At 41.7% G+C, this 26,025-nt stretch overlaps 2 protein-coding genes across 4 annotated transcripts in view; both read right to left on the reverse strand.

Moving 5' to 3' along the window:
- Nucleotides 1-426: 426 nt before the first annotated feature.
- On the reverse strand, nt 427-5,519 carry shbg (sex hormone binding globulin). The gene is made up of 8 exons (XM_005804776.3): nt 5,302-5,519; nt 4,060-4,157; nt 3,749-3,938; nt 3,516-3,677; nt 2,093-2,249; nt 1,768-1,904; nt 1,482-1,686; nt 427-1,308 (listed from the first exon to the last, which is right to left on the reverse strand). Exons 1-8 carry the CDS (start codon nt 5,416-5,418, stop codon nt 1,175-1,177), a joined length of 1,200 nt encoding a protein of 399 aa, XP_005804833.3. The 5' UTR covers nt 5,419-5,519; the 3' UTR covers nt 427-1,174.
- Nucleotides 5,520-7,758: 2,239 nt separating this feature from the next.
- LOC102218547 overlaps nt 7,759-26,025 on the reverse strand; it is a 32,699-nt gene continuing 14,432 nt past the window's right edge. For all 3 annotated transcript variants that reach the window (XM_023346510.1, XM_005804777.2, XM_023346509.1), the window contains exon 2: nt 7,759-17,726. In XM_023346510.1, coding sequence (XP_023202278.1) covers nt 12,302-17,710 — 5,409 coding nt within the window. In that variant the 5' untranslated portion in view covers nt 17,711-17,726 and the 3' untranslated portion in view covers nt 7,759-12,301. The remainder of the gene's footprint in view (nt 17,727-26,025) is intronic.

Below are 26,025 nucleotides of genomic sequence, written 5' to 3' on the forward strand. Positions count from 1 at the left end.
AAACATAAAGAGCAAAAACATCAAACTTTGTGACAAACATGGTGTTTGCTTTTATTTACTACACATTTCTTATTATCTCAGGACATTTTCTTAAACCTTCATGTTGCTTTATATAGTCAGTGACGTAGATCTTACGTTGACATTGCCTTCATTTGACCGTTAGAGGGCGCAACATCATCACCTAATCATTCATCCGTGGCTCTTATTCTGAAATCAAAAACACCTCTGCATCATTTTTGCGTCGTTCAGCCTTAAATCCACCAGCACAATTATTATTCACTAGTGGTCCTTTAAAGGAGAATCATGTTTTATTCACAACCACACATCCAGGTGATTTGTACCACGATCAGAAAAACTCTCATGTCTGAAATGCAATAAATCACAGATTAAAAGAAGAAGAAGAAGAAGAAAGAAAACACACATCCATTTATTTTTTCAATTTATTGAAGATTTAAATGATAATTACTTAGATGCATATTAAGGTTAATTGGTGAGAGAACGGAGTTATGCATGATAAAACCTCAGCGCTCTGAATGTTGTGTAGTGGAAAAATACTGAAAAATGTCGTGGACAGGTTCTAAAACAACCAGCTCCTGAGACTGGATGGCACACAGAACAGCAAGAAGTCATGCACAGATAATTTGTGAATTTGTCTTGCATCTGCAAAGTATTTGCTGCAAGTAAATTTATCTGGGAACCACTTTTTGATACCTTTCAAGATGTTTTGTACTTTTTATTTCTTTTTCCAAATCATGCCCAATTAGATCAATTTTACTTATGACCTCTTAAATGTTTGCGTTGTTGCTTACATCAAGCTATGATGTACTGTATATTTAAGTATTTTTTTTTATTTGCTTTTTTGTTTTGGTTGTTCACTTTTTGTCATGACATACATAACTTGTTAAACATCGCACATCTCTTTGTAGCCGCATATTGTTTCTCAGAGTTAAGCCTTGGTGAGTTGGTGATTTTCTTTTATTTTTTATTTCTGTCCTTTACATACTTTTTGTCTGTGATTTTGATTCATACTTAGACATATCGTTATTTTTTTTTTTTTAGCAGTTAATCACACTATTATGGAAACAATTATCAATCATCTTATTTTTATGAACTACAGACACCTGAAGTCCTTAACAGCCAACATCCAGTCCTCCTCCAGCCCGATGGATGCTTTCTACACCGGGCAGCTGTGTGAAGAAGCTGACATGTCTTTGATAGCTGAATCCAGATCCAAATCCTTCAGTTGGATTTTGATCTTCTCCAGACAGCCTCTGAGGAAATTGGAGCCAACCATATCTTTAACGCCACCTGGGGAGTGAAAAATGGAAAGAACGCATTACAGTTGACTTCTGTTAATTGTTTTTTTTTTTTTTCTCCTTTTCTGGCTTCAACATCACCAACTCACAGTTTGTTTTACTCTGTTCTCTCTTTATGAAGAGTGAAACAGGGTTTTAAGGATGTAAAGAAATAAAAGTACACACCTAGAAGACCTCCAATGGCGAGACGCCCCTCTCTCAGCTCCGTCAGATATTCGGGGGCACTCAACGGATCATAAGAAAACATTTCTACATTTGCTTCATCTAAAAATGTAACCACTTTCACCACATCCTCAAAAAAAGTAATCCTCAGCTGCTTCATAGCGTTTGTCAGAATATGTTTTTGCTTCCTGATGGTGAAATGAATCTCCTGCAACCCAGAGACAGAGACACAGGCATCCATTTTTGTTACAGATATATTCAGAAATCACTGAGAAATATATTCACGCACATTCGTGTTATTATTGGCTTCCAGGACTGCCAGCAGCTCTCCTTGTGAGGACATCATGCTCAGAATGGTTCCCTCCATCTGAGTGAAGTCCCCCCAAAATTCAACTCTGAAGCCAAGATCTTTGATTGTTTGGAAAACTACAAACAAGCGGGAAAATCACACTTCAAACACAATCGTCATTGAAACGCTCTTGGAGATGTCAGCACATATTTCCACCTAACATCTGGTGTTGAGCGCAAATACCCAGACTAAGCTGAGCATGTCAGCGCATGAGTGGGTGTTTAAGCTCATCTGCATCTTATATAATTCAGTGCGGCGTCACCACCTGAGGTGTTGAAAATGGTGAATCCTTCGCCAGCGAAAAAGCTGCCAGGTTGGATGTTCTGATGGCAGAGCCAGAGCTCGTCAGCGTCCGCCTCCCAGGGCATGCTGAGGTTTAGCCAGTGGCCTTTGCGCACGCAGCCGTCCATCTGTGGCTCAAACTGTAAGTAAACAGTCAACAGGGCCTTCAGAGGAACGCAGTGCCTTTGTCACATTACGACAAACTTCAGTAAAAACTTCAGAAGTAAAAAAAAAACCCCAAAAAACATGGTTTTCATTTTTAGCTTACTCTGAAAAGTGCGGTCTGCATTTATATTTCGTCCCCTTTATTCTACAGCCCTTAAAAAAAAAAGAAATGCAAACACTTCAGAAGTCATCAGAAGTAATCTAGTAGTAAATTAGACTCCATCGGTGTGTAATTTAATCTCAGTATAAATCCGAATGTTCTGTGTAAACCTCCGCGATCTGTTTGCTGAGCAAACAGACCAAAATCAAAGAGCAGACAGGTCAGAGAGAAAGTCCTGGGGAACTTTAAATGCACTTTGGTTTTAAAAAAACATCCCAAGGCTTGATTGTTTAATCACTGTTTAATCTATGATCCAACAAATGAAATAGTCTGGCACAAATGCAAATCTACCAGGACAGAGGAGATGCCTCTTATGGGTACAACTGTTCAAAATATCGTTTTTATATTGATCTTGTGTTATAAACCACATTTCTAGACACACAATGTTTTTTTGTTTTAAGCGAGTATCATCAAAATTACAAGAAATAAAGCCTTGAAATTTTTCTCTCCAAGTGTAATGAATCTACATATTATATGAGTTTTAATTCCTCAAATGAGTGTGAAAAATATTGACCATTTCTGCAATACTGCATTGTAGCTGTACAGTTATTTGCATGGTTTCCACTACGCTTACTAATGTGTTAGAATAGCAAAAAGTCCAGACCTACATTAAATTGAAAATCTGTTACATTACTTCAGAACTGATGCTGACAGAACTTACAGTATCTTGCAAAAGGGAATTAATAAAAGCTTCAGTCTCTACATGTTTAAAGCTGGAAGAAACATGACCCAAAGGACTTGTGGATGTAATTGTAACTAAAGCCGAACTCTACAAAATACTGACAAAATACTGAATACAAATTCAGGCAGCAGTTTGCAGAATGTATTTGTAAGAAAAGATAGAGACTCATCTTCAAACTACAAAACATTTGGAAAGCACTGTTTAATAGTCAAAAAACAGTAAGAAATGTGCAGGAATTTTCTTCTGATTGCTTGTGAGGACCCTACTGTTTAGGCTTAAATGTTAAATAAGTCCAACTAGTAATTCCAGTAAAAAAAAACAAAAAAACAACAATCCATAACCAGGTGAAATAAGTTTTCTTGACTAGTGAATAGTTTCAGGGCAATAAATATAAACTACCTCAACGATCAAATTGTCCTTGCTGGTCAGGATCCCACCAAGGGCCAATCGAAGTTGCCCAGAAATGACCTCCTTTGTCTGTTTGGAGTGCATTCCTACCACCAGTCCAGGTAGGCCATCCACCTCCAGAATGACAAACTTTCCCTGGTTGCTCACATCCAACTTCGAAGAAAGAGAAAGTCATGATCTGATCCCAAGAACGAATACCTTACTGTATCTTACTAGAAACCCACCGTGTGCCACTTCCCGTCGTTGAGCTTTGGACCCCCTGTCACGCTGACTTGTACATCTTCTTTGCTGATCTGCATGAGGGGGAACCCTTCTTTCAGGGACAAAACAAACCAGTCCTCTCCATTTTTGGTGTCTCCGTAGAAAATCGCTCCTTCGGGGTCAAAGGTCCGGAACTGAAAGGTGGACTTGATGCTGCGCGATGCGGATAAAGGAGAAACATGGCTGCCTAATTCAAGCGTCATAGTTGCGTTTAAGAGATTCTGAGGGAAGTGTTTTAAATCTCCTCATAATACCGTGACAAAGTCCTGCTCACCTGCGGATCTCTGTGAGGTTGGCTGTGGTGCGGATCAGCGGCCTCCAGGGGTTTCTCTCCTGGCCGAGGTAGATGATTGAATCCCCAGATACCTTTTTCTGGAAGGCACAGGCGTGATGATAAGGCTCTCGGCTCAATTAACACTAATGCATTCGCTCTGCTTCTGCACCGTGAATGTTCATTGTGTTTTCCAATCAGATATGCTGATCGATTGGAGGTTAAAAGCCTGTCGATCAAACCCAAAACATAATTACTCCGTAACAAAAGACATAAGGGCAAATTCTTAATAATGCCCCGTAATACGGTGCCGAATCAATGTTGATGCCATTTATACACACAGGTGACGTTGAAATAGTAAAACTCAAAAAGAGAGACAACAAAGACAACAACAACCAAAATAATCATTGGATTAATTACTTCAAGTAGAAATATTTGCATAAAAATATCTGGAGATTGGATTTATTACATGATTTATTCTTGGTGTCAGTAAGAAAAAATATTCTTAAGAATAAAAATGTGTTAGCTTCTTTTAGAAAAAGGGAATTGTGTTTGGAAGACGTAATAACTACTTTTCCAAACTGATGATTATTATTATACTACTTTCAAATTTAAAAGTCTTTCTATGTGCATCTATTTATCTCTCTGTATTTCAGCTAATATTATTTGGCTTAGGTTTAGTAAAAAAAAAAAACAAAAAAAAAAACAAAGGTTCAGCCCCTTAATGGACCTGATGGACCTATTGACTTGTCTTCAAGTTAATGGGTCCATGAGGTCACCCGTGTCCTCGTGACAGTTAAGGGGTTGTAAAACAAGTACGAACACATAAGCTTGTCAAACATCTCTACATTTGCACCAAAAAGAATGTCATACAATATCTTTTTTCCTTCTCATTTTTTGATGTAAATTGAACGAGTTGCCTTTTTTGAGGGCACTGTTGACCAAAGTCCTAAGTCTAAACAAATGTCTGACTCTCTTTTACTAGGATACAGTATATAGTAAATTAAAGTATTTCAGGGCCCTATGGACCGGTTTTTTAACATTATAATTTATGCTAACACCTGCGCAGCATGTTTTGACCATCAAATTTTAACTTTATTTAAATCTACGAGCTTTTACGCAACTCAACAGTGAGTAAAACTAACACATACTACAAGTAAAAATACACTTGAGAACAGATTTAAAGACATCATTCTCACACCAAGCCTCGGACACACATAATCCTCAAACGACAGCGTTACATACTTTACCGTTCCCCTGTCCATCAACTCTCCATCCCATGAGGCACACAGCTAAGAGCAATCCACCTGCCACTGCTTTCCAAAACGCTGCCATCCTTCTGCCTCCCAGGCCTCCCAGCATGCACTCTCTAAAGCCCCAGGGTGGTCTTGGCACTCTGAGCTTTCTTGTGGGATAAATAGCAGTGAGATTGCCACAGTGTGTGTGAGTGGAGCGTAGGTGAGTGTTGGCACACCGTCACGGGGTCCAAAGGGCAAACGGAGAGCGGTCAGCGCAGGCGATCGATCCTCTGGAGGAAGAGCTTCGGCCGTGACTAGTGTGGTAGTTTAAAGGTTGGTGGGTGGGAGTAATGCAGCTCACAGTATAAAAAAAAAAAGAAGAAAAACTGTTCAAATAAAATAATGTTGGTACTCCTGATAAAACCTTGGAGCAAAACCCACATTTAGATGTGCATTATATAAAAAAAACAACAACAAAAGTGTTGAATTCATGGAGATTAAAGGAACTAAAACGAGCCTCCAACTGCCGGCCAGGGTCAGCGACCTCAGAGCGACCACTGGTGTGTGTTTACCCATGCCGCAGGAACCTGATGCACCCGCCTCTGGCTCCTGATTCGTCTGTGTGCATGCGAGACTTCAAGCCACAACGCTCTGCTGTCTCCTTTCTGCTTGCTGGATTCCCCTTGATACCATCTCTTTCCAGGAAGCCTGTGATAACTGGAAAGTACTGGGAAAAGAGCAACCGACACACAAACAGCCTCAATCTGCTCCTCAGCTGCTGAGGATTAGGAGCTGATCTGAAAATGTCAAATCAAAGCTGAACATGAAATTCGTCCTCCTCTTGTTTTCACAGCATAACACCATTTAACCGATCTTACGCTGATAAAAGTAACAGAAGGTGACGACGTTGGTGTAAATAATACCTTTTTTTGATTGTCACACTGCTGTGCAGCTTTGACAGAAATAAAACTAAAGACCTTAAATGCACCAGAAATCAAACATATTAGTTTTTCTCTGTCATTTTGGTGCATCACCACTCACATTTGCATTGATAACATTTCTCAAAGCAGTTACTGTAAACTGTAAAAGCTGGGTGATAACCTGCAAAAGGAAGCCACTTGCTGAAAAGCAAGTATTTATGTCAATGAAAGTGTCTTCATCGTCGAAATAAAAAGCCCCGTCACCATGCTTACGAACGAGACTTTGTCATGTTTTCATTGTGAAAGTTCACTCAAAGTTTTCCAACACAAAATATCAGATATTGGTGACATTACCCAAAAATGCCCATGAAAGCATTTCACAGTGTTTGCACAACCATTTGAAAGCTATGCTAAGTTAAACATTACTATATTTAGAGAGGTCATTGAGTACAACAAACTCAATGTGTATTCTTTACAATTTTACCTCATATGCTCTTCACAGTTCTACAGTCGCTTTGGTGAATTTCTCAAATCGTCCTCCATGTTTGCAAAGCAGTGAGAGCATTTCTCAAAACAGTTTGTACAAATATTAAAACACCATAATCTACCTGCGAAAGTCAGTATTCAATGCAAAATCCTTACATTATTTCTTAAATGTAAATAAATGTGTCAATGAACATGTCAGCGCCTCAGAACTATCAAACAGGTGAAATGGAAGCACAGTCTCTCAAAATGAATACAATTTTCTTTAAGCAGCATCTCAAATTGAAAGATTCGCTGCTTTTAATCAGCTCTGAAGGTTTCTCTTTCTTAATGAGATGTTTCTGATAATGAAATGGGAGGAGCTTGGTTTGGCTTGCTAGGTGAGAGGCCTTGCTAGGTTATGATGCCAATTGTGACATCATAAATGGGAGGTTTTTGAAACGACTCGTTTTCCAGACTCCAAAATACATGAACTTATCAGTGCTTAGCCTGGAAGCAGAAGAGACCTAAGTAGATGTACAAAAATGTGCAAATTTTTGCACATTAGGTCTCCTTTAAACTTTTCTAATCAATATGCACAAGTTGAGACAAAAAACTATCTTACTGGCATGTTCTTCCGTCTTTCCCTTTTTGAAGAGTGGCTAAGAGAAACAGACTTCTGTGACATGTTTTATTTACCTCCTGAGAAACAGAAAGTTCCTAAATACTCTGGCTAATTTAAAAAAGGAAACTAGAAAGAAATGCAACAAAATGTTAAGAGGTGCCATAAAAATAAAAAATCTTAATGTAGTGGTGAATAAGTGTACCTAAAAATAATGTTTGGACCTTTTTTTTTTAATGTTTTTATAGTAAGATTATGCCAGTACAATTCAAATTTTATTTATTTTTCGGTTTTTTACACATCTTACCAGGACTGCTAATAGTTGCAGAGATCACTCCATAATAAACAAAAATCCCAAATTAATCATTAGAAAACTCAGAGGTCAAATGTCAAAGTTGTAAACTAGCATTTAATGGCAGAAAATCTTGCGTAAGCCATTAAAAAACAAGTCCAGACGAGCTCTTTTTTTATTGGGTCATCAGGTTAATACTTTATTTTGTTTGATTGCAGCAAAGAGAAAGGAAAGGGAGACAGAAAACAAGGAGAGGAGGGAGGAAGGACAAGAAGAATGTCAGAAAAAGGAGACTACAGACTTTGGGAGAGCTGTGGCTACAAGCCTTTGTATCAAATCTAAAGACAAAGTCGTCAGGCAACATTAAAACATCTTTTAAAAATAACATTAACATATTCTGTGGGCTCTATATGGCACAGTATTACCCTAGACATGTACACAATATTGAAACAGTTTAGCCACACTCCTACATCTATGAACAGCTTCATAGCAGTAAAAGCCATGAACTCTATCTCCAAACCGTATGAAGAGAACTCTTGTTTACCGTTTAAATTTCTTATGCCATAACAAGGCACCTTAGCAGTTGAAATCTGGCAGATCCATGTCTTACTATAGATAGTTATTTAAATATCAAAGCGGAGGCACATTCATTTGAACTAAAACATACAGTAAATAGTTGTATATTACCACCAGATTCCAGTCCAGTCACCACGATACGTCAATTTTGCATGCTTTTGGTCTGTTTGATAACCATGATGGCAAACTATGGCATAAGAAATGGGCCAAAAAACACAAACGTGTCCATCTACAGGAAACGAGGAGACAGTGTACTGGAGACAACAAGGCTTTTTATTATTAATTTAGTGCTTTTTTTCTTTTTCTTTCTTTTTTTTTTTTTTTTACAATGAAACTTAACTCACAGAAGAGTCCAAAAGAAATGATAATAATAATAATAAAAAAAAAAAACAGAAACAGGTGGCCGATAAACTGCCAAGGGATACGCTGCTTAGGCAGATTTATTTTGGTTTTTCGTATTTGCACAGTCACACACTCTCGCAAACTCATAAACAAAAAAGGCTTGTAACCACACCGGAGGGGATCTGTGGCGCTCCCCTGCAGTCGGCCACATTGTGTTATTTAACACCTTTAGTCAGAACCAACAGAGGCATACGTGCACACACACTGAAGTACATGTAGTTCGTTTAGAGGAGGTGCAGCGAGCTAGAATGTGCGCAAAGACAGAGGTGGGGCTATGGAGAAAGAAAGAAAAAAAACTTCTAAAAAAAGAGGCTATTTTTCTTCTGCAGCCTAAAGTTTGACAACGATATGGAAGATTAACAAAAGTCCAGAAAATAAGGAGTAAAAAAACGTAAAGAAAACCTGTGCACACAAAGCCAATTTGCTGAGGATATAAACAGTTAGGAAGCGAGTGTTGCTCATGCTTTGTGGATAACGAACCCAAGTTTACTGACATGTTCCTAGGACTACTGTATATATGCATACCAGACGTTATACGGTTCTTCAACAGGTTACTTGTGTCAAAACAAAGAAAATAAAAAGGAACTGAAACCAACTCTACCATTAATGCAGCTGTACTTCATTAACCTCGTGACTAAATTTACATTCATGTTTTTAAGTTTACTCCCCTCCCCCCCCCCCATCTCTCTGTTCACTGAAGCCACTTCCATCTGGTAAGAGGGCTAAACAACAAAAACAACATAGTTTAACAAAACCAACACACTGAAAACTTTACACGTAACAAAAAGGCCCCAGCAGGGCGTCGGGAGAGTTTTGGCCCATCCCTTTGGCTGCTAAGCTCAGCCTTTTCCTACCTCTTAGTAAATGACACAGGATATAGATCAGACCTTTTCCCAATCTACCCCTCGGTATTAAGGGTTTGTTTTTTTATTCCCCAGCATCATTTCTTGTTGGATCCTTCTGATTCAGAGCCCAACAGTTTTGTTCCCACATATAATCGTCTTCCTACAAAGAAATAAGACAATACCCTAAATCCTTCCTGGTTGCACAGATTGAGCCTTTTCCTCTTCCAAGCAAGAGGAAAAAAAAACTACACAATACAAAGGCTGACTGGTCTTTATTCTTTTCCTTTTTAATACCTATTTCAAAGAAATGAGATGAAAAAATGGAAGTGCAATGGTCTACCAGCCTTTAATTATTATTTTTTTACCCAGTGGCCAGCTACATTTCCAAAGCAGCTACATATGTCTCCTTTAAGTGACCACTACTTGTCTATTTTGTGCACATAAAATATAAACTATTGTAAATGCTATACAGATCCTACAGTGCCAACTTGTCACAAAGTCATCGGGTTTGTTGACACCTAAAAGGATTGATCAGGATTTTTTAATGAGGTTCTTCTAAAACGATATGAGCACTTTTTATCTTATGGAGCAGATAATTCTCTCATTTTCGTCATTTAGTATTAATCCAGATTAGTTCGTCCCAAAGGCTGAAGCAAATGGCTAGATCTAGAGGGACTGTAGACTTCTAGAACATCTACAGTCTCAGAAACGTGATTGTGGTTTTTGTGAGGACTATTAATCTTTAAATGATCACCACATATGCATTTGGCGATTGGCAACAGAGAAGACGCTTATTTACACAGGAAATGTAGGTAGGAAAAAGTTCGTCACCAATTCTCTTCCTGTGTGAAACATGTTCCAAGAACTAAACGTGTGAAGCGTTTCCAGTCAAAGTAAATTGTTTGCAATTTCGGAAAATGCCAAATTACAGATGTTTACACTGCCCTACTTTTCTATTTTGTAGCACTGATGTCGCACAATCTCCATTTTGCATGTATCTTATCAGAAGTTATGCATAATAAAACAATGCAGATGTGACAAGAGCATGAAATATACTGTTTTCCACTTAAACAGAATGATTTGTTCACCCTTGAATGGAGCTCTTTTAAAGGCCTCCGTGGCAGCTCTGCTCACTTTCAGGTCCGTCATGTAAAAACAGCATAATTCATGCGCGTGACTGGTACTGGTAATTGCTGCGTCTGGTTTTTGTTGGTGTATAAACATTGTGAATGAACTGAGCGAAAAGGACAAAAGTAAAAAAACAGAGAAGGATGATAGTTTTAAGACACTTTTCTGCTCCAGTTAAAGTGAATGGTTACGATACAGAGAGCGTCTGTAGGTGAAAAACAGAATCAATAAGACGCACTGAAATAATACACTTCATGAAAGCTGTATAGTTTTTAGGTAAAAAGCAGGTGATTGTCGAAAGCATAAAAATTACTTTTAAAACATCACTGAAGCTAATGAAGCGCTTAGCCAAACCAAATTTACCTCAACTCCCCATTAATGAAGGGCCTAATAAAAGTTAACACATTTTGTTTTAGTTCTTATTATTAATAAATAACATTCCAGTTAATAGTGTCAACTTTGTTTTATCTGATTTAAGCAGAGTACAATTTGCTTCATTGCATTTTTATTTAGAAATTAACTAGATAAAGAAGGGAAAATTTTGACAAAACTGTTCACTTTTCTGACATGTAAAAATAGCAAAGAGAGCGGCACTAAACTAGATCAATAGATCAATAATCACTACTTGGTTATTCAGAGTAATAATCAAGTAGTGAGACCTGGAAAAAAAAATTCCCTGAAAGGTTTAGAGAGTCACAGAGATAAAGATTCACAAAAATAGATTTTGCATAATGCGCATTGCTGTCATTATTTAAACTGAAGTTCTTATAAGACAGAAAAATCTCTTCTGCCGTGGCCCCTCTACAAATTACTGTGTTATCTTCAGCTTCTGGGTTCAGATAGTCTTCATTTTTACAAGATTCAGATACCTCGAGAGATATCTAATGTAGATGAGATATTAAGTGCTCATAACATTTTAATAGAGCCCTGTTTGAAAAAATCCCAAACTATCTCTTTAAGAAGCTCAGACGATCTGACACTGTCATCCACTCCCATCCAACCATAATTTTGACTTCCTAACGATTTGGATATGAGGAATCGCCTCTAAAAGCACTTCTACACACAGACCTACAGTAGCTATTCCAACGAGAGTGGGAATGCTGCGAGAATCTCACATGGAATGGTCTAGATTCACTCATCCACAAGTACTCAGAAATACACGCACACTCATACCTGCTCCAGCCAAACACTGCATGCACAAACTGCCCTACGTATATATGCATGTACGTGCTTGAATACAGCTTTCATGGACAGTATGACAGCAGGATAACCCTGCATTCCCACGCCCTCGTACAAAAATACGCTCCGACTGTGTCATTCCATGCCCTGTCCGGACCCATACAACGCCTTCCCTGAAGATCCTCGTTGTGTGGCAACTATAAAGGGAAGTAGACTGGACTAATTCTCCAAGCAACAAACACCCTGTTCGCAGTTTGTATTTTTATATTATAGATATAATAACAAGTCGGAGAGGAAAATGAATCAAGCTCCAGAACAACAACACACTACAAGAGAACAGGAGAGGGAGAGGAGCAGGAGTAAAAAAAAAAAAAGGTGGAGAAGTGATACGTCACTTTAACATCGGCCTCTCCACCCTGTTTCTCTACTCCGTCCCCGCCCCTTCACACAAACTTCTGTAATGCCTAGCTCTGATCTCTGCAGAATAAAGTGAGCCAGTCAGCATGGTCCCCCTTCCCCTCCCAGCCAGAGCAGACAAGGATGTCCTGTTTGAGTTATACTCCTTACAGTGCAGCTGTGTCCTACTGTTTACTGCCGCTGCCATCTCGCTGCTTTTTGCCACTGCCGCCGCTGCTGTAGAGGCCAGGGTTTGCCACGAGCGGGTGAGGTGCTGCACCCATGTAAGGTCCAGCAGTGGCTGCGTAGTTGAAGATGGTGGGGAGGAACGGCAGAGGCTCCACCTTATCCCCTCCTGGCGCCATCATGTTCAGAGCCACAGGAAGTGCAGCCAAGTTATAGGGGTAGGCTAATAGCTGCGGCCCGTAAAGCAGCTGGTAAGGGTCCGGGTAGAACGGCAGCTTGCCGAGGTCGCCCCCGTCAGGTATGATGACCTTCCCCAGTGGGCCAAAGGGCAGTGCTCCAGGAGGATAAGTAGACATGAGCAGGTTTTCCTCCTGCTTCTTAACAGATCTGTAGCTGTCTGGCACAATGAGGGGAAGGGGATAATCCTGGGTGGGGTAGTCAGCTGGGGTTGTGTCCCCCTGCTGTGAATCTCTGGAAGAGAAAGTGTCCTGATGGTCCGGCTCAGGCGGCTGGGAGGCTCTGGGAAGAAGCAGAGCGTGTGCAGAGGGGCGTTCAGCGGCACCAGCTGCTCCGGTGGGCAGCGTCAGCCTGTCGAGTCCTTGTGAACTTGAGTGAACCTGCCGGCTCGCCTGAGCCTTCAGTCCAGTAGTTGAAGGGGGCCGGCAGGGGGACTTAGGAGTGTGCCTGCGCAAACAGGGTCCATTTATAGTGGTTTGGGTAGACATATGTTGGGGTGATGCTACAGGGCTCAATGGCTCTTCTTTAGGGACAATGAGAGCAGTTTGCTCCTGTGGAGAATGAGCAATCCTACAGATTTTCTCTTTCTCAATTTCCATGTTCCTCCTCCGTTCCCTCTGTCTCTCCAGCTCTAGCTCTGCCTCTCTTTGCCTTTCAATCTCCCTCTCCCGAGCTAAAATAGAGGACATGGTCAGGTCTTGTGCTTGGTCGGGGGAGGGACTCCGGGACAGGGGCTGGACTCTGCGATCTTGGAGCAGAGGCGGTTCTTTGTAACCTGTGTGTAAAATTGTACTGGTGCCACTCTGCCTCTCTCTGTCAATAATGACCCCATCCCGTCTTGCGAATCCCCCTTCAGAGTTGGGAGCTGTTGTCATGGAAACAGGAGGAGCAGCAGTGGTTATTCTGGTCTGTGATGTCATGGGCACATTCGAAGAGGTGTTGTTGGAAGTCACAAAGTGCAAAGGGCTGGCTTTTCTGTGGATCTGACTGTCCAGGCTTTTCTTAATTGGCATGCGATAGTCAAGACAGTCAGGCCCGTTCATGACAAGCACGCTCTGGAGTGACGAGGGTCCAACAGGTGGGACCTCAGGTTTGGTGGGTGTGAGGTTAACTGGACTTTCTGGTGGAGTTTGTGGTATGGGCTCTTTCTCTGGAGCAGTAAGTGCATGCTGTGTCAGTTCAGGTCCTTCACTTGAGTTTGATTTCAGGTGTTTGTTTGTAATGTCACTTGGATGGTCATCGTGCCGCTGTGATGCCAAACAGTCACCGCCACTTGGTAGCTCTGGAGGTGAATAGCTGATAACTGAAACAGAAAGAGCACAGGGAGTCTGTCTTTTATCAATCTCTGGATCTGTGCAAAGAGGTTCAGCAACTCTTTCAGGGGGTGTTGCCTCTGAGTTGTTATCTTCTTTTTCTCTTTCTGGAGAACTACTTAAGTCATGACGTCGGATATGGCGAGTTAGCGCTGATGATGTCTTGCACACCTTATGGCACTGCGGACAGGTGTGTCTCGATAAGGCTCTTCTGCTTAGACGACTTGGACTAGAATTGCTGCCTCCTAGTCCAAGCGGTCCCCCTTTATCTTCATTGAACTTTGAGATTTCAGGCGTGGATTTGATCCCAACGCCTGCCGCTTGTTCACCACATTTAGTGGTCACAGAGGATGCCTCAGTGGGTTTAGGATGCTGGGCTTTCTGGTGGTCTTCCAACTTTTCCCTTGAGGGGAAAGTGGCCCGACAGAAGAGGCATACAAACTCTAGCAGATGGCTGAGCTCGTGTTTGTCTCGCTTCCTGGGGCTTGAGAACCAGCGGCCACATGTGCCACACTCTGCTGCATTCCCATTAGTCCAAGGCCTCCTCTTTATTCCTGTGGGAGTCACTGAGGTAGACAGAGGGGGCTTTGGAGAGCACACAGGGGGGGTGGAAACCTCATGACAGGGCTCTTTAACCTGTTCCTCTACATCCTGTTTTTTCTCCTTTAAAGGGGAAGAGAGATTATCCTTCTTTCTTTCCTCTTTAACATCCTTGTTAGGTTTAGACAGTTTCTCAGCCTCCTCAGTTGTCCTGTCCTCCTCCTCATCTTGGGATTTCTCCGTTTGTTTATTCAGAAGCCTCTTCAGCCTCTCTGCCCTCCTCTTGAGTCGGATGGAGCGCTTGTACTTGAGTTTCCGTTGCCAGTTCTTCACTCTCTGTAGATGTGCCTGAGCCTTTTTCTTAGGCTTGTAGGAGTAGTAAGGTCGCCATAAATTATCCTCTATGTCATTGTCACTGTCCTGTTCCCGCACCCCCTTACGAAAGAAGTACTCCCTCACCTGATCAGGTGACTTGGACCTTTTATTCCTGCTTTCTTGGTCCTCCGTTTCCTCCTCATCTTCTCCTGCTTCCTTATCCCCATCTTCTTCCAGGCTGGTTCTACTTAGTGGGCGGTGTTTGTGGTGATGGTGGTGTGAGTGGGTTTGCCGTGGCTCCTTAAAGGATGACGTTTCACTGCGTTTGATTTTCGGAGGAGAAATGCTCTTGTCTCTTTTAAGGTCTGTCTCAGAGATGCTGCGCTTCACTATGGCCTCCTCGCCGATGCGCACAGTTATCTGACACAGTGGCCCTGATTCTTTGGCCTGTGAGCCTCCAGATGCTGACACCTCCTTTGTGGCTGCGATTGTACTCTTATTGTGGGACTTGCGGGATTTGTGAAATGCTCTGCCTATCTCAGTGTCGTGTCTGCCTTTTGAGCCCTCGTCTGTTGCATCTGAACTGTCTCTGGACCTCTTTCTGTGATTATCTGTGTTATCTCTTTGCTTTTTGATTGCTTTAGGACTGCCTTTTATTAAAATCTGGCTGCTACTTGTTTCGGGGGATGGGCTCGTTACTGGGCTTTTCTCACTTCCAGAAGTAACCTGATTGCTATGAACAATGACTGAGGATGACACAGCTGCTCCATGAACTATAACAGAGGGTTTACTATGTCCATATGTTATAACAGAGGGCATTCCTGCTTCTGTGCCTCTACCTGCTTTAAAGGTTTTGAGTTTACTGCTACTGGCTATTTTGAAACTGCCTCTCTCCTGCTCTAACTCTAGGGCCTCACTTTCATCTGTTCTAATTTGGGGCTCAAGCGCAAGCTCAGATAGGTCTCTGTGCTCAGCAGCAAGAGAGATTGGGAAGCCATCAGGGAAAGCATCTGGATCAGGCTTTAGACTCTGAGGGGGGGCTCCTGCAATGATGCTCTGCAGGTCCCCGGGGCCCAAAGCACAGCCAAGGCCAGTCATGGAGAGGGAGGGGGCATCAGCTGGTGGAAGTAGAAGGCCATTATGTAAGCTGTCACTATAGGTCTTGTAGGGTCTCTTCTGGGAGCGCATGGGGAGAAGGCGGTAGAGCTTGAGGGCATTTGCTTTCTGTTTATAACCCCCATTAGCTGTCTTTTCACTGGAGATCAGGCTCGGATTAATCCCGTGAATTGTCTTCTGGTGCGTCTTGAGATTGTAGTAGGTGGCGAAGGCGTCCCAGCAGAAGATACACTGGTAGCGGCGCTCTCCCGTGTGCCACACCTCGTGCTTTGTGCGGTACTCAGCCAGGGCAAAGACCTTGTCGCAGTAATGGCAGGGATATTTACGCCGCCATGAGTGAACGTTAGAATGACGCTTCAGGCTGGATAGGGTCATGTAGGAACGTTCGCACACAGAACAGAAGTAGATGACGTTGCCATCCACCACCTTCACAAAATGGTTCTCATCACCTGCCAGCAGCTCTGTGGCTGCTGCATCACCAGCTTGGATACGTGCCAGGAGGCCCCGCACTTTCTTCCCCGGCCGTCCTTTGCTGATGTCTGTCTGTCCCACAATCACTCCCCCTTCCACTCTCACCTCACCGTCCTCCAGTGGCTCCTCCTTTGGCTGTACGGTCAGGGATGGAGGACGCAGGCCTGGCACCCTGCAGGAGGCCTCGTGGGATTGCAGTCTCTTGCTGTGGATGAAGACTTTGCCACAGTAGCGGCAGCTTAGGGCGCGGCTGCCACGATGCAGCCGCATGTGGACCGTGAGGGAGGAGGCTGAGCTGAACAGCCGATGGCACACGCCACAAATCAACTCTGGCTTCATGCTGTCAGGAGGGGGGTAGGAGGACGAGTGAGGGGGTGCGGTAAGACCTTCGGAAGGTGGGGGAGGCGGTGGAGGTAAGGGTGGAGGGAGGTGGATGGTTGGTGGATGAAGACTCGGTCTGTGGGGACTCCCTGTTTTTCCGACTGGCCTCCCTGTCAGTTTCTCTCTCCTCTCTGCATCTACACCTCTCTGATAGGCTGACGTGCCCAGACTGAAGAGGATCTGAGCCGTCTGAGAGGGCGAGGCCGTTCCATTGGCCACTCTGTGCCTTTCATCCCACCCATCTCCACTAAAACAGCCTCCTAAAGATCCACTGGAAGCTCTTGGGGGTGACCTGTGAATTTGAGAGTCTGAACTGAGTTTGGAGCACTTAAGAGGCGGAGGGGATTTCAGATCCTTCCTGATAAATGAAGCCATGGGAGAGGAGGAGGAGGAAGGCGAGGAGGACGGAGAGCTGTCATGTCTTGGGGGCTTAAAGGGTCTGTGCTTTACATCCATGGTGGCGTCCAGCTTCCACAGCGACCCCTTGTCTGAGCTCTTGGAGGACAGACGCCGCCGGTGAGGGGAAGGTGAGGATGAGGAAGAGCTGTGACAGTGGTCCGGTGAGGTCAGCGACGTTGGGAGTGGCGCGGCACTAAGCGGGAAGCTTAGGGTGATTTTTGCATTTTTAGGTCCATCACCCATGTCCTCCAGCTTGTCGTCCAGTGTGGCCTCTACGCGATATCCGAGTCGTTTCCCCTTCATGTTCAGCTGCTCGGCTTCCTCTTCCTCCTCTTCCACACACTGAGAGACCACACCAAGACTGTGGGCAGATTTAATTAGTGGTTCAGTCTTGCTCACACTGTACAAACTGACAGGTGAATGTTGAACTGGGTGACGGGTACTGAGGGTCACCAACGGTGGAGGTGGGGAAGACAAAGGTGACAATTGCCGACTTTGGTGGAGTGCAGTGTCCTTGGCAGCAGTGTATGAGGGGCTGCAGAGGGGAGCGAGGCCCGGAGCCAGACGTTGTTCTCTCAGATGTGGCTGAGTAAGACCCGCATGGGGGGGGTCCCATACCTTCGCACTGGACACCATGACCAGTCCCCGAAATCTGAAAAAAAATCCCAAAGAAAAACTAATATTAAAATAAATAAACCACATCGACTTTTGCATCAGCAAGAAGCACAACAACGAAGATAGGGTCTCGGCTAATTTTCTATTTAAAAATTCTTTACTTTTACACAGTAAAATGTATTTTTCCTATAGCTTTTCAATTATTGAAAACAAAACAATTTCCCAATTCATAAAACAACAATTTTGGCAAAAAAGAAGGAGGTCAATTTCATAATGCTGATGACATCTAGGCTATCTTAATTTGCAAAGATTTTCTACAGTATTATCCACACTAAATATAGATGCAATTTTCTTTATTCTTTTGTTGAAAAAAAATGAAAGTTAAACTTTCATCAGTGTTTTATCAGTGCTCACATTATTAATATCTTATAGGACTGTTTGAAATGCAGTAGTTGTTTTGTATGCTAATGTAATAGTCAACCTGCTGGAAGGAGTTTTCCCCCACCTGCCACAAATTAAAGTGACCAAGATGCTAAAGGTCACAGAGGGTGCTTAAAACACCCTCTTTGTGGAAAAGAGAGGAGGGAGGAACGTGTGGGTTTATCGACCAACAAAATCTGGAAAAATGTTTTCATACTGCCTGCTCGCCTCACCCATTATACATATATCTTCAATTATGTATTTGTTCAAACCTGGAAAACAATCGAATCAAATTCCATACTTTTCTTTTTTACACCAGACTTTTTAAGACTGCATAAAAAAACCTACAAAATCGAGTCTTTTGCACAAGCAGTCCCGACCCCGATGAAGCTTTTTTTTTTTTGGAAGGCAAACAAAATGGTCCATGAATACTGAACTCCAACTGCTCAGCCGGGATTGGTGAGTGAAAAGAGGCAGAGGGGTAGGGGGAAGGAATGAATGTGCGGCGGTGCTGGTTTAGATTTCAGCGTGCCAAAGCCAAGCTTTCAGAAACGCATTCCAGAGATCCATCTTTCTCGGGCTGTGACACAACATTCCCTGTGCCTAATTGGAAGATGATTAGATTTAATCAAGATTCCCCCAGAATAGTATGCTGACTTAGATCTGGGACATTAACATTCATAAAAATAGCTCAGCTCCCTGTTTGTTTAAACACATTTCTTGTTAGCAGTTGCTTAATTGTGCTAAGCATGATTCTAAGCATTTATTTAAAGTGGAGATTTTCTAAATCTACACCAGTCTGCTATGATCTCTCTCTTTTTTTTTTTTTATCCAAACGCTGTGCTGGTGGAAACAGTTTTAGCTGCCATTCCCCAAAAAGAAGCTGCAGACACACACAGAAGACATGTCAGTCTGCTATTGTTATTTGAAAAGGGTGCATACTTCTGGGTGAGCAGATCGGGGAGAAAACAGACAATATAAGGCCCATAATGATGCGACTAGAATAAAAATCCACAGTCATGCTTTTCTGCCTTCATTTTGAAGCAGCCAAGCTGCCAGGAAGGCAGGCCGCTGTAAAATTCCACAGGCAGCCCTGAACAGGCAGAAACTAGGTCAGCACTGTTATTGCAGAGGAGAGAGGAGAGAGAGAGAGAGAGAGAGCGAGAGCCGAGCTGTGAGGAGAGACAGGGTGAGGATGAGGGAGAGTGCAATGGTGACAGAAAGAGAAGGAGCCGAGGGTTAGCGAGAGAACAGGAGACCTGGGGCATTGAAACAGGAACAGTCAGACTCGGCGCTCACCGTCAGACAGACAGGAGCCCAGGCAAACACTACACGCTCCCTGCATGCACAGAAACTTCCACAAGTATTTATGTGCCTTCAACTTTGTTATGTGTTCTCAGACAAACTTCACTGCTATTTTTGTGGGATAGAACAAGACAGAGAATCGCAGTTACATGGAGTTATTTTTTTTTTTCCTAATAAAAATCTTTGCCACTTCTATCTGTTAAATCTGAAAAGCGTGGTGTCAATTCGTATTCGGTTTTCTGAGTCGATACTTGCATTGCACGTATGTCATTCTGCAGCTACCGTTGCAAGCGTTTGAAGGGCGGGGGGGTGTCTCTACCAGCTCTGGACATCTAGACTCTGATAACATTACTCATTCCACTTTGCAGAACAGCTTAAGGCCAGTCAGATTGGATGAACGGATTCTGTGTTAGAGACAAAGTCAGTGCAAATCAGAGAAATGCAGGAGGTTCCCCACTGCGCAAACAACAAAACCTGGACTTTGACGCAAAACCAGTAAGTCTTTTTGTTCTTATTATTTATAAAAACTAGCATTCATGTTATGTTATGTTAGGTAAAGAAACTCTTTTTAAAGTGAGACTGGAAATGTCAGGAGAAGCATTGTTGACAATACTTTTAAAAATGCACTTGCAAATAAAGTGAATATTGGCCAGACTGATTGTTATTTTTAGGTTGAGGCCGTTTGTGGGAAGCGGCGTAACCAGAAAAATAAATATAATTTATTGTCAATGCCCTAAAGTGATGACCTAAGACATTTTTAGCCTAAAGTGATTTTAGCAAAAAATAAATAAATAAATAAACAAAATAAAATTTCCTTTTGTCAATAAATGACTCTGGCTATAAGACTTACGAGACACTATGCATTTTAAACATCTAAAACCGGATCAAGAAGGCCACTGAACAAGCAACCCAAACATTGCAGGACATTCACAAAAAATTATTAATTGCAATTGTTCATACATCTAAATTATACATGACTCTTTATCGTCGTTGCCAAGCTTGTTCAATAAATGTTGCTAAGACAAAAGTCTCTTCATTAAATAGCCAACTTAACATATGTGCTTTGGACAAGCAGAACAGATCAGGGTTTTTCTGTGGCATCTTGAAAAACTAATTTCCAAAATCACAACACAAAGAAATATAAAATGAAACTCATCCTCAAACACATTCGGTTCACATAGCTCGCATAAATGTTTTTCTTCCCACTTCAATCGCAGAAAACATGTTCATCATTGAGCACCTTTGTCTCCTTTTCATATTTAACTTTACAAACATTTCAGTTTGAGACACAGACTAAATCTGAATGTAAATTCCTAAAAATAACCCGATCTTTTCATATCTTGAACATATATTGTTTAGCTTTAATTAAATCGCAGGTTAGATTATTTCTAGAAATATTATTTAAATCACAGAGGGAAAGAACATTGAAAATTAGCAACGGCTGTAAAAATAACTGTGAGCTTGATCCTAATTTAAAATCTTCTTGGTCAGTTTTTGTTCTGGCAGATGAACGAGACGATTCCACAACCTCAACATTTCTCATCTTTTATGTTTAAATCAAACAACCCATATCTCCCTCTTCAGCTTCATATAACAAAACAAACTTCCACAAGACTGCAAAACTGCTGAAAGACAAAACTTCTTTAAATTAAGACTAAAAACCCATTTATTTTTGAGTTGCCTATCATTAACAATAACTGTATAAAATATATTAAGTCTAGACTGGATTGTAACTTTTCATTACTTCTCTTTATTGTGCCAATGAAATGTAGCTTTTCTTTTCTTGTTTCTTTTGTTTGTTAATTGACTTTTGTTTTTCCACATGTGAAGCACTTTTTAAACTGAGTTGTTACTGAAATGTGAAATTTATTTATTGAGTTTTAGATTCGTGCCTTGAAGATGCCTGTTTGACTTTGGACTGGACATGATGGGGTGTGCATGCCTGTGTGTGTGTAGGGGTGTGTGTGTGTGTGTGTTTGGTGTGTTCAGAGTTTAACACTGCACATAAAATGGTTCATGTTAAAACATTCAGATATTGGTAACAGGATCTTATGGCTTCTTTAAATGACGGTTTCCCATCCATTAAGAACAGATTTGTGCAACAACTGTTAGTGGTTCTATTGGCAGACTCTCCAACTTGGGCTGTGTTTCTCTGCAGCTCCTCCAGAGTTACCAAAAACCTCTTGGCTGCTTCTCTGATTAATACCCTCCTTACGGAGACAGTTAGTTTGCTGGACAGTCATATCTTGGCAACTCGCAGGTTACAGCAGAGTTGTAAAAATTATTGAATTCTTTGGTATTAAATTTCATAACTGAGAAGCGCTGCTTGGATGCAAAATCTGGTAAGCTGTTATATTTCACTTGCCAGGCATCAAAACTCTCCTTGACATGAATATATTAGCACAGTTGGACGGTTTCTCATTGCATTTATGCTCTGACCTTAAATAGACCTTAGTATCAATGTGTTTTAGTTCAAGGAGAGTGATTGGATGATCATAACAGTAGAAAACATGGAGAAAATGGAGGAATTGTTCAACAACAGCACCACAATTTCCTGTTTTTTTGTGTGTTTTTTTTTTACATTGTGCTGCCATAGTTTCCAGTTTCAGATGATGGATTTGACCATGGGATGTTCAAAGCTTCGGATATTGTCGTGTAACCTAACTCTGCTTTGAATCTCTCCACCAGTTCATCCAGAACCTGTCTACCGTGTTCCTCCATCTTTGTTGAGCAACAAATCTCTGAAGAATTCACAGAGCGGCTGTTTTTATACGCCGATTAAATTGCAAACAGGTCACCTTTAGTGATGTCTAAGGGCAACAGGTTGCCCTGGATTTTATTTAGGGGTGTCTGACCGTTTAGGTTCATATTTGACATTTTAAACCATCTCATAATTATGCATTTTTTGTGTTATTCTATGACATGAAAGCTCAATAATACTAAAAAATTGCAACAGGGGGTTTGAATACTTTTGGGAGGCACTTAATCAAAATAGTTCCACACGGACAAGCCCTTTTTGTAAATGATATTCAAAACCAAAAGGTGAACCAGAGTGCAAGTCAACCTGCTGCTGGACACAGAAGTGATGTCAACAAAGAGGAACAGCGAAAACTAAAACAAGTGTGCCTTTTGAAGCAATTTTTAAGTGCATAAACCAGTCCATGTTTATTTAAGACCTGGGCCTAAAATAGCACAGACGCCCCAGTCCTGTTCGCCAGGCCTGCAGCCACATTTTGTCGCTCTGCTTTGATACAGGCCTTTATTGTCACTCAGATTTGCTGTGCAATAGATGTTGTGCAGGAAATCCCTTATGGCAAGCGCCAGCCTGCTACGAGTAGGCGGACACGCTGCGAGACGGAGCTGATGCTAAAAATTTCACCATCTCATCTGATGGCCGTGGACAGGAAAATGCGTACGACGCCCCCTCCTTTTTTTTTTTCACCTTTATCTTCTTGTGACGCACATAGTCGCTGTAGAGGCAGAGGCTGCACGACACGCCGTCTCGCTGCGAGAAGGAGCTTTTAGATGTGCTGACTTCACGGACGTACACATAGAAATCTGAGCACAACATACAACCGCTCCAACCTCTGCCTTATCTCTGCTGAAAATAAGCGGGCACAAACATCGAGGAGCATTAATCCACCTATCCGCCTCTTGGACAAACCGTAAATGCAACCAGGAGTATGAACTCGGAAGCTATTCATATTTATATATATATATATATATATATATATATATATATATATATATATATATATATATATATATATATATATATATATATATATATATATATATATATATATATATATATAAACAAACAGAATGGCTGCTGCCATTGCTCCAAACCCCACTGCAACAGGATGTTCTGCACAGACAAACACGGCGCCTGGCCTTTGAGAAGTTCATCTATTTCAGCTTGTGGTAGAGCAGAACCGCAGAGTGAGGGTAGGTGCTAAGATTTTGCAGGACAAATTACAAGCAAGACTCTTAGCACATCATGCAAAACACCTCAAGTTTATTATGACGGAGAGTCGTCACTAACAGCCAGAAAGATCACCGCCTCGCTGTCAGTTTTTCTTTCTATCTGACCGGCTGACAAACAAGCACATTTTACTCAGTGTTGGAGAAATAAATGCCTCACTTTTCTGGTTAATGAACAACAAAAGCTTTATAATTGTACTACGGAAGCAGGGATTTAAGCAGCCTGTCACCAGGAACGTCCGCTCTCGTCTTAACAGAACTTGCATAACAGAAGGCCGGACGGCAGAGGAGCTTGGCTGCTACATCGACTCGAGGCCTTGAACCAGACGTTGAGCAATCTGCTTATTCCTCACTGAAACACGTACTTGTGTTGATAGACAAATAGCCACTAGAATCCAGCAGCCACGTCCCCCCCCCACAACCCTCTTTCCTTCATGTTGAAGGAAATCCTGCAAAGTTCAAACCACAAGCAATATAATATATATATATATATATTTACTTCAAAGAGAAAATGCTATGGTCTGACTGCAGAAAATTAGATTTAAACTAGTAAATAGGATGACAATAGCACATGTAAGGACGTCTGGATTCATTAAAAAAGTCAAAAAGTTCAATAGCCCTTTCAGTTTTTCGGTCTGCCTACGTTGGAAAATATTTTATCCAGTGAGTGGTTCAGACTTGCAGGGGAAAAGTATGTCAAGGTTCACATCAACTTTCATTCATAAAAAATGCTGGAAAGAAATGCTGGATTCACACTTTTAAGACTTTTTTCTCTAGCTGTAGAGAAAAAAGCTAGCTGAAAGTATGAAATTAACAATGTTTTATTTATTAAGGTAAGAAACTATTAATGGAAGTCAAACAATAAACTATCTTCGCTCACAAAGCAGCAACGTTTAATTTTAGCTTGTAAAGTTTAAAGAAAAGAAGACCTGCGGCCCAGAGCACGGTTGATAAAGCTGGTATTTGAGGAATTAAAATGCGAGTGTGAGCTGCCCATTAACTCGCCGTCATTACGTTTCATTGCGATGTTGCCTGGTGTGCTCTCTTTGCAAGTCGGGCCCTGAGACCGCCCTGCAGTGTCCATAAACTCTGTGACCTCCATGACTCTTTGAATGTGGGTGGATCACGGCAAATTATGGAAAACCACATTTAACTGTGCCAGAAATCATGACACCGCTCCGCTCCTAGGAGTCACCAAAGAAGTTTTTCCTGCTGCTTTCTTGGCAAAGCTGCTGCCACGGGCGTTACGCCTCCACCAGGATGCTTCTTTGACCTTGTGGCAAATGTGTGAGCTTTCCAAGCGTTTAGGAACGCTTTACATGCCGTTGGCATCAGCTTCAGCCTTGCTGTCAAGAACAAAACAGCGTCAGGACGCTCATCGGCCAGTCAGCAGAATGAGAGGATGCAGGTTTTCTGTAGGGTTTTTTCTCTCTGCACAGAGCACAGGGTTGCCATCTTGCAAAATAACGATAAGGCACAACATCAGAGCAGTGCATTAACTTAGTGTGGGTGTCATGACACTGCAATCTTGCTCTAAATTCTCTGATGTAAAGCCCACACTAGTGGGTGTCAGGCCCACCGAACACATACGCTGGCAACGGCGTTACCATGCTTCCTTATGCTTCACTCTAGACGCCAAATTATGATGCTACTAAGGTAATAAACAACAATAGCTTTCCTGTGGGAATTACCTGAACACTAAAGACAATCACGCTTTATCACTCGTAAAGGAAAGTCAGTACGTTCCTAATGTGCACCAGAAGACCGCTTCAGGACTCTTGGAAAGATCCTCCAGGCTGCGGCTTTTTAGCACCCTGATCAGGTGTGAAACGGAGCGCATGACATCTTCTAAAAATGCGCCTAAACCTGTTACACGACAACCAACCATCCAACATGGCACTGCAGAGTAGAAACCTTAAAATTAGCGGGAAGAAAATATATTTAAGATATGCTGTAATGGCTTTAGTTAGACCTGTCACAATAAACAATAAATAAATTAATCGCACGGTAAATTACAAGAAACTCAATCATTTTCATTTGCTTGATTTCTCGTTTTTCTCTTTTTACCAAAAAGTGAATGATAAAAGTCTTCAGTCTGGTGTTTTGGTCTCAACTATCCCTTTTGTGAAAGATTATTTAGTTTACAGAGACTTCATATTCCATTTTATGTGTTGTTTCTGTTGTTTGCTTTACTTATTTTGCATTTTTAAAATCTCTTCCAGTTCCAATCTTTAAATGTTTATTAGAGTTTAAAGTTGATCGATCTTTGAGAATGTGTTCTTGCATTATTGTGACATTATTACTATTATATTACTGTTAAAAATGTTAACATTTTTTTGTTTGTAAAAGTTAGAAGATTCCTTTTATTCTCAAATGTGAAAATAGAAATAAACATTAGCTTAATCTCATTAAGTAAAACTTTTAAGTACATATTTTTGCAGCTCTGGACCAACTTTACGTCATAGCGGCGGGGGAATTGAAAAGATTGCAGAACTTTTCAATTAAATCTATCCCTTAGAGTGCATTGGTATAATTGCTAAAGTTTATCTGCAGTGCACCTAAAATTTTCCAGAGCAACTAGATCTCATGTAAGGCGTTCACATCGCTCTTCTCAGCAACAGGCTGGG

Source organism: Xiphophorus maculatus, chromosome 14, assembly GCF_002775205.1.
Source record: "Xiphophorus maculatus strain JP 163 A chromosome 14, X_maculatus-5.0-male, whole genome shotgun sequence".
Lineage (NCBI taxonomy): Eukaryota > Metazoa > Chordata > Actinopteri > Cyprinodontiformes > Poeciliidae > Xiphophorus > Xiphophorus maculatus.

What these genes read in the sequence shown, in the direction of transcription:
- shbg (XM_005804776.3), bottom strand. Translation starts at nt 5,418, where the DNA reads ATGCTGGGAGGCCTGGGAGGCAGAAGGATGGCAGCGTTTTGGAAAGCA. An exon ending in ATGGACAGGGGAACGGTAAA is followed by an intron (nt 4,158 to 5,301) that starts GTATGTAACGCT and finishes TGTGCCTTCCAG; the next exon opens with AAAAAGGTATCTGGGGATTC. An exon ending in ACGACGGGAAGTGGCACACG is followed by an intron (nt 3,678 to 3,748) that starts GTGGGTTTCTAG and finishes CTTTCTTCGAAG; the next exon opens with TTGGATGTGAGCAACCAGGG.